At 40.2% G+C, this 17,314-nt stretch overlaps 1 protein-coding gene across 1 annotated transcript in view; it reads left to right on the top strand.

The window, feature by feature from the left end:
* LOC121530630 (polypeptide N-acetylgalactosaminyltransferase 9) overlaps positions 1-17,314 on the top strand; it is a 116,930-nt gene that overhangs the window by 46,357 nt on the left and 53,259 nt on the right. The window contains exon 7 of the mRNA XM_041835740.2: positions 5,095-5,212. Coding sequence (XP_041691674.1) covers positions 5,095-5,212 — 118 coding nt within the window. The remainder of the gene's footprint in view (positions 1-5,094; positions 5,213-17,314) is intronic.

Raw genomic sequence — 17,314 nt, 5'->3', positions numbered from 1 at the left:
AAAAGCCATACTACAAAATCTTGTTGGATACTTAATTCAAACTCTTTTCTTTAGCCTACTAATAGACGATTGGAGGAGAGCTGCACACTTGCTCTTGCTTGCTGAATGTAAAATAGGCTACAGCATTAAGAACGGGCGGGAGTTGGAAAGGAGAACCCCACATTTTCCTATAGTAGGCCTATCTTAACACCGGGATACATCCTGACGAAATACACCATTTGAGTGGCCTGCTAAGGTACCTTGCTTGTTCTTCTAAACTGTCGAGAATAGACCCAAACTGATCTAAATGGTTGCATAATCAGGCCTAGGCTGTAGGCCTATGCAGTTATTTCGGCATGAAACTAAACAGGACGTTTGAGCTGTTATTCAAATTAGCCTACATCACTGCAGTTTACAACCCAAGCCTCTCCGTAACAGGCCATTCCTCTTCTCGTGAAATCCCAGGACAGCTATAGGCAGCAAAAGCTAGAGGACATTTATTTTGATACTTTTTAAAAATACTAAGCCTAATAGCCTTTTTGGGGATAGAAGCAGGCTTGTTTTTACTAATTGCTGAATGTAAAACAGGCTTATAGCATAGAAAATGCATTTCGGGGAGGAGAGAAAGTGCATTGGTGTGATCCTGTAGTGTCGAGTCAATGTCGCTAGTTATTGCTGATAAACAAAGGAGTCTGCTCATACTGAACCTTTGATCATAAGGTTTATTCATATCACAAGATTCCAGCATAAGTTTACGGATGTCATGACCACCCGGAGAGCGGCGTCCCAGATTGCAATGGCCGCTCTAACCTCTTCTTCGTTTTTACCCAGTATATATAATCTTCCCAAGATATGGGTGGCTCCCTCTACTGTCCAATCCCCTGTCTACAACACACACTTCCTGTCTGTTGTATGTGGCGTCACACTAAAACAATTCCCTCTGACACTAAAATAAACATCCTCTCAGGTTCCACTTGAAAACATTAACAAAGTCATAATCTTAATACACTACAATCCCTTTTGGCTTTTTATGATAACATTGTTGCACTGATTCATCGCAAATAGTTGCACAGGACATAGCCTAGATGATCACAGTGAAAAAGAAGACCCAAAGGAATTGACAACGATTAGAATTATGGAAATCACTCGCAAACCACTTGAGCAATGAGGCAATGACATGCTGTAAAATATGTGCTGGCTAAGGGCGTTGTTGTGGAATTGCTACATTTTTTAATACAAGTTACTCAATTATTTTTCATTAGGGCTACATGTACATTGAAGTATTATTTGCAGTTGTCACTATGACAATGAACACACCCTAAAAGCACTGAATGGTCTGAACCAGTATCTGTGCGTTAGAGACTTCATGAATGGTCTTGTGTTACCACCTTATTAATAGGCAGTGTGCAGTAGGATGTGTTGATCAGTTGATTGACAGGTGTAGGACTGCAGACCGATCAACTTTCCTGTGGATGCTCACCAATGTTTTATAGTTATGTAGCCTAGTTGATCATTATAGTTATCGTTATAGTTATTGGCTTGGTGGATGGCCCATAACTCTTACACAACACAACTAACGTAACTATCACAACATAACTACTAGTAGGTCTAGCTAACGTTAGTGAACTTGAATGAAATCCATATAAATTACACTTACACTTGTTTACTTGACTTTTATACTCTATAAATTGACTCGTTCAAATTATTTACTCTAGCAAATTTGCCACAGGTGCGCTGCAGTAGGTAAGTAAGGTAGAAGTGGAATCCATCACTTCCATTGTTTGGCTGTGCCCATTGCAACGTTAGAAAATGAGGTGGATAGTCCAGACAAAAATCTGGTTGTTAGTTATTTTGGTCATGTTGCTACAGACACGACCCCAGTCATGAATTACTTTTGCACAGTTGCTATGCAAAAGGACTGGTCATCAGATCTAAACAAAATGGTTGCTATGCAGGCTGTATAACTTGTCTTGTTACTTGCTAGCTAGCTAGGCAACTGCAGCTAACTCAGTCACTCACGTCAAACATTTAACATGGAATGAGGGTACTCTAGCTGGATTTTCGTTTGTTTGAGCTTATTTTCTATTGGCATTTACTTGGATATGTGATTTAGACTGGCTCAGAAAAAGTTGTCTTGTCTCGTCTGGGCACCGTTCACTCTATGTATGGTACTAGCTACAGAGATCGAAATTCAAAAGGGAAACATTGTTTCCGAGGCAGGCAGACAGCGAGGCTTATATTAAACCCGCTGTACCAAACTAAATGCTAGGCTGGAAGCAAGGAGAAAAAATGTGCTAGTTGAGATAAATACAAGAGAGGTTTCGGACAGCAAAATGAACACGATATTCTTATGGAGGCGCAGTGATCATTTTCAGATTGAACCGTTAGCAAGCATAGGTGTGTCTGTGATGAAACGAAATGCAGCTATTTTGCTGTCTTTCCAGCTTCAGTCTGAAGTGATTGTGTTAGCTGTGTAGTTGGCTAGCAAGGGGGGAAGTTAATAGCAACAGTTTTTGTTTGCAACCTACAACCTACAAAGTTCTGGAACTATCAACCAGCCTTACGTAGTTTTGCATTACATGGCAGTCAATACGAATAGAACTAACGACCAGAGAATGCCTAATATTGCACTGGACAACCAGTGTTAGTGAATGTAGCATCACGTTTTGTTGAAAAATGTATATTTTGGGAAAGAATCTTGCTTTTTAATGCTGGTAGCCCATTGTGATATGTCATAACACATGGCCTCTCATGTATTATTGCTTAATTAATATGTTCACGATTAGAGTGTTATACCATAATTCCTAGATCACACAGAAACAGTCATATTTCTCCAGACGTGTTTAGTTGGGCAAGGTCGACAACACGCACTTGGTAAATCAGGTCATAAAGAGATTCAATTAATTATTCATATAACCCCAAATGCTGTGTGTGAACACTGGAGCTGACTGCTGAACTTATGGGCCATTTGTCTTCTTGTTGAGGCATTAAAGCATATTAGCATATGATTGTAATTTCCAACAATGTCAGGAGGCAACCAAGAGCGACAGCAGAGACAAGATGAGACTCAGACTTCCCTCTCTGAGGAACATTTCGAACAGGCTGTTCTGACGACATGGCTATGCTACTTTGCTTATCACTATTTGAATTGCATACAACCAAACTATGCATTGCCAGTTAGACAGACATTTTCTGTCCAAAATGTGCCTTGCATTACAAGTAATGTTAAGCATGGGCTTAAGAATTCTGTGTCAAAAAACAGCAGTAGAATGACTGCAAAAATTGCAGGTGCTGTTTGCTATTTGCAGTCCTGTTATTGACACTTTGCTATGAATGGACAGAGCGCCTCAAGGGGCAGGTAGAGTGTGTCAGCCGTGTGGATCCATATTGGAAATCATTTCTATACTTGTTTCCTCAAGCTCTCTGCCCATCAACAATAGATGTAGCGTAGGCCTATGGCTATTCAGAGCTGAGACCGATTGCCTTCGCACTCATGTATTTGGGCACGTTCAATATAAAAGCAAACGCGTCTCTTTTATAAACATTGGCAGGTTACAAAGAGTGGCTGAAAACGTCATAACATAAGAATAGGAGGTGAAAACCCTACAGAGGATGAGAGTGTTTAAGTAGTGTGTACATTGGAAAAGGGAGCTTTTTGCCAGATATCTATAGAGCATTGACTGTGCAGAAAGGAGTGTGGTGACAAATCATTTTTGATGAGAGAATTAGACATGTTTATGTTGTTTTTTGAGTGTGTGTGTGTGTCTTTCTTTCTTCCCCCACATAATAATTTCAAAAAGCACACTCCATGCAGATTATTTTGGGAAAAAGAAACAACATTATTTTGAATATTAACCTAGTATCAATGAAATCATTATAGAGTTCCCTCTTCATCCTTCCTCTCCAATAACCTTCCACTAACTTACTGTAGGCCCAGCCGTAGAGGATTGCACTCTCCACTGTGCATGTTAATGTATGGTGTACTAACTGCAGGCACCATGCTGCAGTAGACAACAGCTACCCACTGATCAGATTGAAAATAAGCTTTTTAACGCTGTGTGCCATCACACAGCATGGACTGCTATATTTTTATATAACGTATGAAATCTTTGTCACAGAGCATTTTAAAGTTCCATGGATAAAGCCAGTAAAAGCATGCCTATGGTGACAATAGTCCGGAAATAAAACGACTTTAGAGATCTTGAGAGTGAGAGCAGGCTGGAGTGGAGTGGAAAAGAGTGGCCCATCCTATCCTCAGGCCACCACAGGCGGCTGTCTCATGGCAGGCCTCCTGTAGCTTAGTTGGTAGAGCATGGCGCTTGCAACGCCAGGGTTGTGGGTTCGATTCCCACGGGGGGCCAGTATGGAAAATGTATGCACTCACTAACTGTAAGTCGCTCTGGATAAGAGCGTCTGCTAAATGACTAAAATGTAATGTGTGTGTGTTCCAAGTGAAAGCTTCCTGCCATTTCTGACAGTGTCATCTATATTTACTAGTGGACATTGTCCCCATCATAGCTTTCCCCTCATACCCCTCAAATGTCCCTAAAGCAATCTTTCTTGAAAAGCTTTATTATAGACTTAGTTATATTGTATTATAAGGATGTCTCTGGAAGTTGGTCCTTTTGAGGTTTTAACAGTGACACCCATGGAGAAATGCATTTCTAAAGACATGCCAAACCCTGAGCCTGTGGTATTTTCACAGAATGTAGATTTATCAAAACCCATTCATGTCTGAGTGCACTTGTACCTCACATGTAGATGTACAATTAAGAGAAAACAATGGTGTCCTCTTATTTTTTTTTATAGCAACACATTTAAAATGCATTGTTATTCAAGTGTTTTCCAAGGTTAATTCTGCGTAGATTTGGAAATTAAATCAATTCAAGTCAATCGTGTATCGGCCTGCAATGTAGCCCGGGGTGCAAACTGCCTTGTGTGCAGTAGTTATAAACATTATTATGAATCCTGTTGTTTTAGTAAAGGCTCTAATCAACAGAATGCACTGTGGGTATATAAAGGTTTGTCACTGAAGCTAATCAAGACAATGACATGGGAATGAACACAGTTTTTGAAAGCCTCTCCCCCTCTCTCCCTCTTTCTCTTTTCATCTAGGACGCCAGCTATGATCGGCTGCTCCTTTGTGGTGGACAGAGAATACTTTGGCGAGATCGGCCTCCTTGATCCTGGCATGGAAGTCTATGGGGGCGAGAACATTGAGCTTGGCATGCGGGTGAGTACAACAACACTGATTCATTCTGCTTATCAAATACATCCACATGCCTTTACTAGACTCAAATGGAGACCTTTATTTTTGAGAAGTTACAACATGAAGGTATTACATCATAACCACACAAAAAAGTAGTTAGAAATGCCATTAGAAAAGTTGGGGTTGTTAATGAGCCTATTCAGCTAAAGCTAGTGGGTTTGGGTTCTGATTGCCGGGTGGAAAGGAAAGGCTAGTGTGCTGGAACACAATAGCAGTAATTACAAATCCAATATTAGGTACAGTAGCGCAGGCTCACTTAGAAGTTACTGGTGAAATGATTTATGAAATATATTTTCCTGTCTTTGGAATGGCTCACGATTAAGTTTCCTTATTTTTTGTAGCTTAAGGGTTATAGCTTAAGATTGAATAGCCAGAGGCGTCAACAGAGAGATGTTTAAACTCTGCAAAGTTAGAAAGTTAAGGGAAAACCCTTAATGCAAATAAATATTCAGTCAACCCAAAGGCCTTAAAGCCCTATACTGAAAATGTAAATATCTTTGCAGCTGATTTGAGTTGAATTTAACGCATCATGTGAGCGGAGGCTTGGTTGAAGAATTGCTATCATTTAAATTCAGAAAATGTTTCTCCTCAGCCAAGTGGAAGCACTCTGAATCTAAACTCACTCTGTTCTTATTGGAATGAGAAATGCTTGAAAGATCCTTCTTCATTTAATATCATCACTACCATTTCAGAATCTTCAGAATGCTTGAATGGTGCTTCAGAAGGGTTTCTTTTTTTTGAAAACTAACTCCAGAGGATAGATCTTGGTTGGTTTATTGATAACTCAACCCCTCAGACGAACCTGAAGGGACTGTTATAGTAGCTGATGACCGTCTCAGAGTCCTCATCATTCCAAGTGGACTAGCATGACATCAATAGCAAGGTTTCCCCTCCTGAATAGTAAGAGGTATTCAGACAATCATATTTTCTCCCTGTCTCATTATGCAGTATATGTTTGTTTCAGGTTCATTTCCAGTGAACTGTCACATTCCTCATTGCTCCTAATGGTTATTTCAGTGTTCAGTATGCCATCCCCGAATTTCAGTCTTCAAGGTTAACTCTGTGGTGTTATTCACCCGACCTGCCTTTAGGCAGCAAACCATGCCACTGAGTAGTGGGCTCATAGGGTAGGAGATTCATTCAGATATGGCCACTAAGTAGAGTGTTATAACAAACCCACTGGAGTGTGTGTTCAATACTGATGTACTCCACTTTCTCATTCTGCTCAGTTGGATGACTTGCATCAGGTCTGACATTTGCACTGTGCTTACATAAAGTAATTACACTCTCCTTGATTCATGCAATAATAACTTAACACCAATGTCAGAAACATCGGCATAACAGTCGCTCTTTGTCTTTCACCATAACACCTAGAGTCTTTTTTCTTAAACACTTTTCTTCTGTAGTTCTGTCATTGTGTGAGGAAAATGAAACTTTTCAGCTAATATACAGTGCCTTTGGAAAGTATTCAGACCCCTTGACGTGTTTCACATTTTGATATGTTACAGCCTTATTCTAAAATGGATTTAAAAAATAATAATTCTGCGTTCTACACACAATACCACTTAATGACAAAGCGAAAACAGGTTTTTAGAAATGTTTGCAAATTTCTTTTAAAAAACAAACAGAAAAACCTTATTTACATAAGTATTCAGACCCTTTGCTATGAGACTCGACATTGAGCTCATGTGCATCCTGTTTCCATTGATTATCCTTGAGATGTTTCTACAACTTGATTGGAGTCCACCTGTGGTAAATTCAATTGATTGGACATGATTTGGAAAGGCACACACCTGTCTATATAAGGTCCCACAGTTGACAGTGCGTGTCAGAGCAAAAACCAAGCCTTGAGGTCGAAGGAATTGTCCGTAGAGCTCAGAGACAGGATTGTGTCGAGGCACAGATCTGGGGAAGGGTACCAAAACATTTCTGCAGCATTGAAGGTCCCCAAGAAGACAGTGGCCTCCATCATTCTTAAATAGAAGAAGTTTGGAACCACCAAGATTCTTCCTATAGGTGGCCGACCGGCCAAACTGAGCAATCGGGGGAGAAGGGCCTTGGTCAGGGAGGTGACCAAGGACCCGATGGTCAATCTGACAGAGCTCCAGAGTTCCTCTGTGGAGATGGGAGAACCTTCCAGAAGGACAACCATCTCTGCAGCACTCCACCAATCAGGCCTTTATGGTAGAGTGGCCTGACAGAAGCCACTCCACAGTAAAAGGCACATGACAGCCCGCTTGGAGTTTGCCAAAAGGCACCTAAAGACTCTCAGACCATGAGAAACAAGATTCTCTCGTCTGATGAAACCAAGATTGAAATCTTTGGCCTGAATGCCAAGCGTCACGTCTGGAGGAAACCTGGCACCATCCCTAAGGTGAAGCATAGTGGTGGCAGCATCATGCTGTGGAGATGTTTTTCAGTGGCAGGGACTGGGAGACTAGTCAGGATCGAGGCAAAGATGAATGGAACAAAGTACATAGAGATCCTTGATGAAAACCTGCTCCAGAGTGCTCAGGACCTCAGACTGGGGTGAAGGTTCACCTTCCAACAGGACAATGACCCTAAGCACACAGCCAAGACAAAGCAGGAGTGGCTTCGGGACAAGTCTCTGAATGTCCTTGAGTGGCCCACCCAGAGCCCGGACTTGAACCTGATCGAACATCTCTGGAGAGACCTGAAAATAGCTGTGCAGCGACGCTCCCCATCCAACCTGACAGAGCTTGAGAGGCTCTGCAGAGAGGAATGGGAGAAACTCCCAAAATACAGGTGTGCCAAGCTTGTAGCGTCATACCCAAGAAGACTCAAGGCTGTAATCGCTTCCAATACTTATCTAAATGTGATATTTCCATTCCATTTGCAAAAATTTCTAAAAACTTGTTTTTGCTTTGTCATTATGGTGTATTGTGTGTAGATTGATGAGGGGGAAAAAACAATTCAATGAATTTTAGAATAAGGCTGTAACGTGACAAAATGTGGAAAAAGTCAAGGGGTCTGAATGCTTTCCGAATGCACTGTACCTGCATGTATATAAATGGCTGAATAACAGTAAGCTTTGCTTCACCGCCATACATATTGTACAGCTTCTAATGGAATGGAGATCGGCTTCTCTGTTGCAGGGAGCAATTATGTCTCTGAGGCCATCTCATTGAAAGCTGGAGAGTGAGAGTGAGTGAGTGAGTGAGTGAGTGAGAGTGAGTGAGTGAGTGAATGAGTGAGTGAGTGAGTGAGTGAGTGAGTGAGTGAGTGAGTGAGTGAGTGAGTGAGTGAGTGAGTGAGTGAGTGAGTGAGTGAGTGAGTGAGTGAGTGAGTGAGGGGGTGAGAGTAGGTGAGTGAATGAATGTGTGAGAGTGAGAGAGTGAGAAGCTGGGTTCACAGGCTTCAGTGGTCTTTTGTGTGATTGTGGAGATATTGGGTAAGCAGTAGCTGAATAAAACAAGGGCATTGGAGGGAATCAAGATCAGAAGTGTAAGATCTTGTTGGGTTTTTTCCAGGTACGGTATAGAGATGTATTTACACAAGAGAGAAGAGGCGGAAAAGACAGATACAAGAGAGGTAGTCAATGTGTAAAAACAATAAGATACATTGACGTTAAAGTAAATGTGTCAGTACATAGCCAGGGGTATGGGTTTCAAATTAGACTCATTTATATGTCACAGTGTAATATTTTATTGGAAGAGCTGCAATGGCATCGATAATCAACATCATTAATATCATGGCTACATTGCCTAAATTGTACACATACTGAGATAGATGGGCAAACTGTTTCTTGATAACACAGTTTGCCCATCTATCTCAGTATGTGTACAATTTAGGTAATGTAGCCATGATATTAATGATGTTGATTATCGATGCCATTGCAGCTCTTCCAATAAAATATTAGTTTTAAAGTAGTTTATTTTTGCTGCAGTTCACTATGACTTATAAATTAGTCTAATTTGAAACCCATTCCCAGGTGTCAGAAATGAAAATATTGCTTACCATGAGGCTGAGTTTGCGAAGAGAAAACAAAGTCAAGAAGGAATAGAAATTATGAATTCTGCCAGAGGTGTCAATAAACATTTATTGCGTCATGCATTTTCCATCTCTCACTTACTGTTTGCTGATAAAGCATCTCATGAGACCACAACATCGCCCTTCAAGTCCCCTCAGGCATATGTAGCAACAGTATACATACATATATACATACAGTACCAGTCAAAGGTTTGAACACACCTACTCATTCAAAGGTTTTTCTTTATTTTTACTATTTTTTACATTGTAGAATAATAGTGAAGACATCAAAACTATGAAATAACACATAATAAAATAAATAAATAAATAAATAAATAAATAAAATAAATGTAGTAACCAAAAAAGTGTTAAACAAATCCAAATATATGTTATATTCGAGATTCTTCAAATAGCCACCCTTTGCCTTTATGACACTCTTGGCATTCTCTCAACCAGCTTCACCTGGAATGCTTTTCTTGAAGGAGTTCCCACATATACTGAGCACTTGTTGGCTGCTTATCCTTCACTCTGCTGTCCGACTCATCCCAAACCATCTAAATTGGGTTGAGGGCGGGGGATTGTGGAGGCCAGGTCATCTGATGCAGCACTCCATCACTCTCCTTCTTGGTAAAATAGCCCTTACACAGCCTGGAGGTGTGTTGGGTCATTGTCCTGTTGAAAACAAATGATAGTCCCACTAAGCCCAAACCAGATGGGATGGCGTATCGCTGCAGAATGCTGTGGTAGCCATGCTGGTTAAGTGTGCCTTGAATTATAAATAAATCACAGACAGTGTCACCAGCAAAGCACCCCCACACCATAACACCTCCTCCTCCATGCTTTACGGTGGGAACTACACATGCGGAGATCATCCGTTCACCCACACTGCGTCTCACAAAGACGGTTGGAACAAAAAATCTCCAATTTGGACTCCAGACCAAAGGGCAAATTTCCACCAGTCTGATGTCCATTGCTCATGTTTCTTGGCCCAAGCAGGTCTCTTCTTCTTCTTGGTGTCCTTTAGTAGTGGTTTCTTTGCAGCAATTCGACCATGAAGGCCTGCTTCACACAGTCTCCTCTGAACAGTTGATGTTGAGATGTGTCTGTTACTTGAACTCTGTGAAGCATTTATTTGGGCTGCAATTTCTGAGGCTGGTAACTCTAATGAACTTATCCTCTGCAGCAGAGGTAACTCTGGGTCTTCCATTCCTGTGGCGGTCCTCATGAGAGCCAGTTTCATCAAAGCACTTGATGGTTTTTGTGGCTGCACTTGAAGAAACTTTCAAAGTTCTTGAAATGTTCCGTATTGACTGACCTTCATGTCTTAAAGTAATGATGGACTGTCATTTCTCTTTACATATTTGAGCTGTTCTTGCCATAATATGGACTTGGTCTTTTACCAAATAGGGCTATTTTCTGTATATCCCCCCTACCTTGTCACAACACAACTGATTGGCTCAAATGCATTAAGAAGGAAAGAAATTCCACAAATTAACTTTTAAGAAGGCACACCTGTTAATTGAAATGCATTCCAGGTGACTACCTCATGAAGCTGGTTGAGAGAATGCCAAGAGTGTGCAAAGCTGTCATCAAGGCAAAGGGTGGCTATTTGAAGAATCTCAAATATAAAATATATTTTGATTTGTTTAACACTTTTTTGGCTACTACATGATTCCATATGTGTTATTTCATAGTTTTGATGTCTTCACTATTATTCTACAATGTAAAAAATGTGTAGTGTATATACATACATAAAATATATCTAGGGGTCAAGAGTGACACTGCACATGTTTGTAAAGGGTTTGTAAAGAGTTAAATGTAGTATAAAGACCTACTTATGAGTTGTAGATACAAATCAAATATGTCATTCTGTAAGACATTTGTAAGTATGTTACATTAGAAATAAATAATAAACTTGTCACGCCCTGGCTCTGGGGACTCTTAAATGTTGAGCCAGGGTGTGTAGTGTCTATGTTTTGTTTTCTATGTGTTTCTTTCTAGATCGTTTATTTCTATGTTGGCCAGGGTGGTTCCCAATTAGAGACAGCTGTGGCTCGTTGTCTCTGATTGGGAACCATACTTAGGCAGCCTGTTTTGCACTTGTCATTTGTGGGATCTTGTTCCGGAGAGGTTTGTGTTTGTTAACCTTAGGACTTCACGTATCGTTTTGTTGTTTTGTGTTATTATGTAAGTACTCATTAAAAGATGTACGCATATCACGCTGCGCCTTGGTCCGTTGCTTACGACGACCGTGACAAAACGGACATTCTTTATTGGTTAGTTCCCACCAAAATGGTCTTATCAGTATATAGGTACTATGGGTTCTGCAGGGTTTTCTTCAAGAATTCAGGTTTTACTCAGCCCCAATTTAACTGAACTCATCTGTGAGTGATCCCACCAGAGCACTTCTCTTGGGACAATCAAATGAAAACCAACCCAAGCCTTTTTCGCATGGATTTAACAAAAAAACGTTACGATCATTTCCTGAAGCCCCTCTACCGTATCCACACTGGCTCTGGTTCATCACTGGCATATGGTCATAATCTCACTTCAGTTTGAGAGGGAATTTGCTTAATTAAAACTCCAGAAACATCAACACAAAGTTGGAGAGGAGACGGACATCGCTCAACTCATCCTCTCCTATCCAAAAGATAGGATACACTCCTGCCTCTTCACTTTCAGGGTTTGTTGTTTGGCAGGATATTTTCACGTACTTGAGAGTAGACAAGGGAATCCACACAGACCTTTAACTAAGACTGTGTTCTTTTTTTTCAGTTGAACACATTGGAGTGAGGTTGTGTCTTGAAACTTCAAACATTTCTGTAGTTAAAGAAAACCAGACAAAGATTGGGACTGTATTGAACCTGGGTAATGCCAAAGCTTTCAAGTAAAACACTCACTACTTTGAATTGTTGTTTTCAGATGCTGTGGCTAGTTTGTCCACTGTTTGTTCCTTTTACAACAAATGTTCCTTTTATGCTTGGGAGACTGACCCTCTGCGAAATTGATTGTTAGAGGATAGTTCCTTTTATCAAAAACACAAGTCATTTTGCAATGGTGGTGTTGGTACAGAGTTGTTAGCTACACATTTCAAGATGTCCTCACACTACACTTACCACAGTTCATGTTGACCACAGAATGAAATAGTGTTATATCTCTATTATGTTGACATAATCACAATAGAGTTGATACTGGGAAGAGCGTACACAATCATTATATCGAAGAGGAGAGAACATCTCTTTGTAGTGGTGTTTGCTTTGCTTTGCTTTCCTCCGTATCCCCACATCCACAGCAAAGAGAGAAAGAGTCACCTTGAAAAGGGCAGCCCTGTCATTATGAGCCCACATTAAGCCTCAGCCATCTGTGGTCACCAGCCATTCCAGTTCCAGCTAAATCACCCTGAGGCCCACGTCCATCAGGCAGCAAATGACAAATGGCTGACCATATGTGGGCCCACTAAAACAAACAGACCATAAAAAAAAGACTGATTTGAGCCACTAACTGAGGGGATTTTATCATTTGGCTATACTACGTCATGGTTTGAAGGTAGACATGATGAGCCATGGGAGAAGATGGAGATAGATGATGAGAAATATTTACATTAGTGTGAGAGATCACTACAACAGGAGACCTGATCTGTGTCATATATAGAAAATATCGACTACAGATATACAGATATACTGTATCTCTTCCTCTCCTACACTGGCTCATCTCCCCATTATATGAATGATTAATTCTCACATAATAGTCCTTTAACTGAGAGGACATGGGAGGAAAGATCAGTTTTTCATCAATAGACACAGTGCAAAGGTAGCAATGGGGGAGACCATCCCATATTGATCAAGCATTTGTCTTTTTCAATACATGCATTATTTAGAGGGCCTGAATCAATCTGCTAGGGCTTAATGGACAGAGGTATATACTCTATGCTTCATTACTGTAGGTTTTGCCTCTCTACCAGTTGTCACAGGAGGGAGGACGGAGAGGAGAATAGGAACTACAGTGAAATATAGCTTTCTTATTCTTATAATACCATATAGGGATTATTTTAATGCTCCATTCATTCAATGGTTTGAGTTTACAAAATGAGGCTATCCCAGTTCTCAAAGTTAATATTGAAGTAAATACACTATAGATATGGGCAGCCTTTGTGTACTCTATGTCAAAGTGATTAACGATGACATTACATGTATTTACCTAAGCAGTAGTTTTGATGCAAAGTTGTTTTAATGCGCTGTATCATTTAAAACCAGATGGCATTAAAACATGTTTAGAATTTGCATTGTAGTGTCTGTGGGCAAAGATAATTGGACTGGGTTTATATTGTTTTATAGGGTATAGTGCTGTACCAGTAATCTGCCAGTAATTTATGCTGAAACAGGTTGCGTTTTGAAAAGCAAACTTATCCCTTAACAACAGCCCATGCAGCTTATTTTCAAGTCTTTAAAATTCCTGAATCCCACAGCCTTTTGGAGATTGCCATGGTTATGTGGGTCTCAAAAACACATTGTAACACTCGACAGACAGACAGACAGAAAGACAGAGAGTTTGACTAGCTCTACCCATTCAGGGCCAGAGAGAGTAGCAATAAGGCTGCTTATCAGTGCACCTATTATCACGAGTCATAAACTTCCTTAGAGGCCTCGTTCAAGTGGGACTGCACTTGCACCTATCTTTAAACACACATTGACGAGGCAATTACGATCCTTTAAGACGTATTGTTCATTTCATAACCCTCTGTTTTCAGAAACTATTATGCCCCGAAAAAGTTAAGCTTATTAGCCACCCAACTCTGTCTGAAGTCACCATACTTACTAACTTAACTTTACTAACTTAACTTAAGTTTAATTGGATGGTGTTTGATGGTGTTAGATAGATGTTTGATGGTGTTAGATAGATGTTTGATGTGTTTGACAAGATATAAATTATTTTGACAGCTAATCTACTGTAACACAAAACACGGAGGAATGCGCGGGTATTCCAGACATTTCACAAACAAACTCACTTCAATGAAGGGGGACTGCCGAGGAGAAGCAGGGGATTCAATTGCTTTGCACGTTTTGACAGTAGAGTTGAAAGAGCTGCATCACATCACTGAGACGTCCTGGTTTGAACTATACATTTTGTGTATGCAGAGAGAGAGAGAGAAAGAGTGCATGGAACCTTCAGTTCATTCTGCTTTGAAACCTCACTCATCTCATAGGACGATCGGTGGGAGGGGCGGGGTAGACATACACTACCTTTGCATTGCAACACATTATGATGATGCTGCCTGGTATTCTAATCATTCTCAAGAGCTTAAACGATGGTCTGACTAATTCTGATTCTGTTAACCATGGTGTTGCATGAGTGTAACATAAATGCTGACAAAAACACCAGTGGGGGGTGTAGGCCTAATGAATTATGCTCAAACCAAGGTGTAGCACTCATTATTTATTAGTATGGCCCTATCTGTCTGTTATAGAGGAAAGTTTGAATTATTCTACTATTCATACTGAACATTTGAGGGAAAGATTTTATGTTACCATGCTTTTTGTGTTCTTCATATCCGCATACTGAATCAATTAATGTACGGTATATGTGATTTGCATGGAGGAGTGATTACATCAGTGCTTTGAATGCTAGGTGTCCACACTGCACGGTGGGGTTCTCAAATTGAATTAATCTTCAAAGTCACACTGTCTGTCAGAAAAACGTACAAGAAACGGATGTGAGGGATATTTATTTTTCTTTACAAAGCAAAACAGCTTCATGGGAGAAGATATTACTTTGTGGTCAGGATTTCCTGCTATGTCTTTGAAATGGGCAAATCTTTCAGATATTATCTTAAAAGGAGGAGATCTCTCCTGGGTACAGAGGGTCTAGAAGCCAGTGAGAAGCATTTCAGTTAAGACCAGAGACAGAGACACAAATTCCTAAGACACAACTGAGCACACACACAGCTTATTACGTCAAGTGGTAAAACAAGCCCACAAATGCAAGTCTGTCTTTCTTCTTATAATTGTGAATATTTCCGCTCTGTGTTGTAGTGTACATATCTTTAAGGCTCCGACAGTAAAGCTGTTGAGGGATTCACCAAGCTTTGTTTAAAAGCGATAAGATATCCCAATCCCCTTTAATCCTCCCTCATCCATTTGTTGCTTCACTCTAACTTAACGCAACATTTTTCACAGAATTGCAGCTCCGTGGCAGAAATGGAAATGAGGACATTTGGGGCAGCCATTGTGTCTCCCTCCCAACGATAAGTCAGGAAGCACTGGTGGCTCGTGGCTAGTCCCCTTCTGTGTCATGAAGTAAAACTGGGTTAAATCTATAATAATTAGTTTAATTTACATTGGTTTCATTGGTTTCACAAGATTATTCCAAAAAGTGTAGGTATTGTTGTAGTTGGGACTGTATATTACAAGGCATAAAGGGTTTAGGAGCCGCTGTGTTAGAGAAACTTGACTGTTACCAGACCTTTGAATATGCTAATTAGATAAATGTACTGTATGTGCGATAGGGGAGATCTGTATAGACTTTTTAATGTCTCAAGTGCTATAACTCAGAAATGTCAATTATGTGATTTGTGTGATTGTCAATGGGAGAAGGCCATTAGCTAAGCATAAGGTATAGATTTTCATAACCGTATGGTTGATGGCAAACCTCCCTGTGTGGAACATAGACACATACAGTGGTATATACCCACATTTATAAAGTATGTATAAATTGTTACCAATTTCAAAAGGTGTGCAATTTGCAAAGAGGGGCATTTTACTGTACATTTACTGTTGACTGTCAGTGAAGTAGTTATGGAGAATGTATGTTTTCTTTTGGTTATAAACTCCAACATGGAGTGTATAGTAACCAGAGGTCTCCTGGGGTCATGCCTGGGTCCATTGCCCTTGTCTCAGTCATCCATGATTACAATATGACTAGTAAATATCACCCCCCAGGCAGCTTCTACAGTCACTGGAAAGGACCGACACGGCTCGGTACAGTAGTTACTAATACTGGACAATTTTAAACACTGTCTGTCAAATCAGTCAGCTGCCTGTCAAGTAAGATGAGGCAGAAAATTAAGTCTGCAGGACCTCAGCCAACCTTCTGAAGATCTCAGACTGACTGACACCGTGGCTACACCGGCCACATGCATGCGTGCGCATTTGCATGTTGATTTTGGCGATCCCCACCAGACGCGATCATGACACGCAGGTTAAAATACTAAAACCAACCGTGAACCAACTGTATACATTGTGGGACAGGTCGAAACACACATGAAATATTAATGTACATTAAGCTAGATAGCTGTTGCTAGCAGTTTGTCCTGGGAGACATTGGGTTGTTATTTTACCTGATCATGCATATGGTCCCCTTTCTAGCTGGCTCTTTGTAGTGTGTTTCTTTACTACGCGATTAATCCACAGATAAAAAGGGAAACCTAAGCTGTGTTCGAATACCCATACTAACAAACTGTATACTACATACTTAATGAGTATATACTACATACTAGATACTATTAGTTCATTTTAGTATACTGTAAACGAACGGTGTCCTTTCAGTTGAGTGTACTAGCGCTTCGCCTGTCTACCGGAAGTTGATGCTGTTGATATGCAACTTCTTGCTAGCTTGTTAGCATAGCTAAAAAAAAAAGGATATGTGTATATATATATGTGGATGTATGTATATGTAGGTATGTATGTATGTATGTGTGTATATGTGTATATGTATATGTATGTATATATGTGTATATGTGTATATATGTATATGTACAGTGGGGGAAAAAAGTATTTAGTCAGCCACCAATTGTACAAGTTCTCCCACTTAAAAAGATGAGAGAGGCCTGTAATTTTCATCATAGGTACACGTCAACTATGACAGACAAAATGAGATTTTTTTCCCAGAAAATCACATTGTAGGATTTTTTATGAATTTATTTGCAAATTATGGTGGAAAATAAGTATTTGGTCAATAACAAAAGTTTCTCAATACTTTGTTATATACCCTTTGTTGGCAATGACACAGGTCAAACGTTTTCTGTAAGTCTTCACAAGGTTTTCACACACTGTTGCTGGTATTTTGGCCCATTCCTCCATG

The sequence above is a fragment of the Coregonus clupeaformis genome, chromosome 18 (assembly GCF_020615455.1).
Source record: "Coregonus clupeaformis isolate EN_2021a chromosome 18, ASM2061545v1, whole genome shotgun sequence".
Classification (NCBI taxonomy): domain Eukaryota; kingdom Metazoa; phylum Chordata; class Actinopteri; order Salmoniformes; family Salmonidae; genus Coregonus; species Coregonus clupeaformis.
Note: the sequence above shows the minus strand (reverse complement) of the source record. Positions and strands in the feature narration are given on the sequence as shown.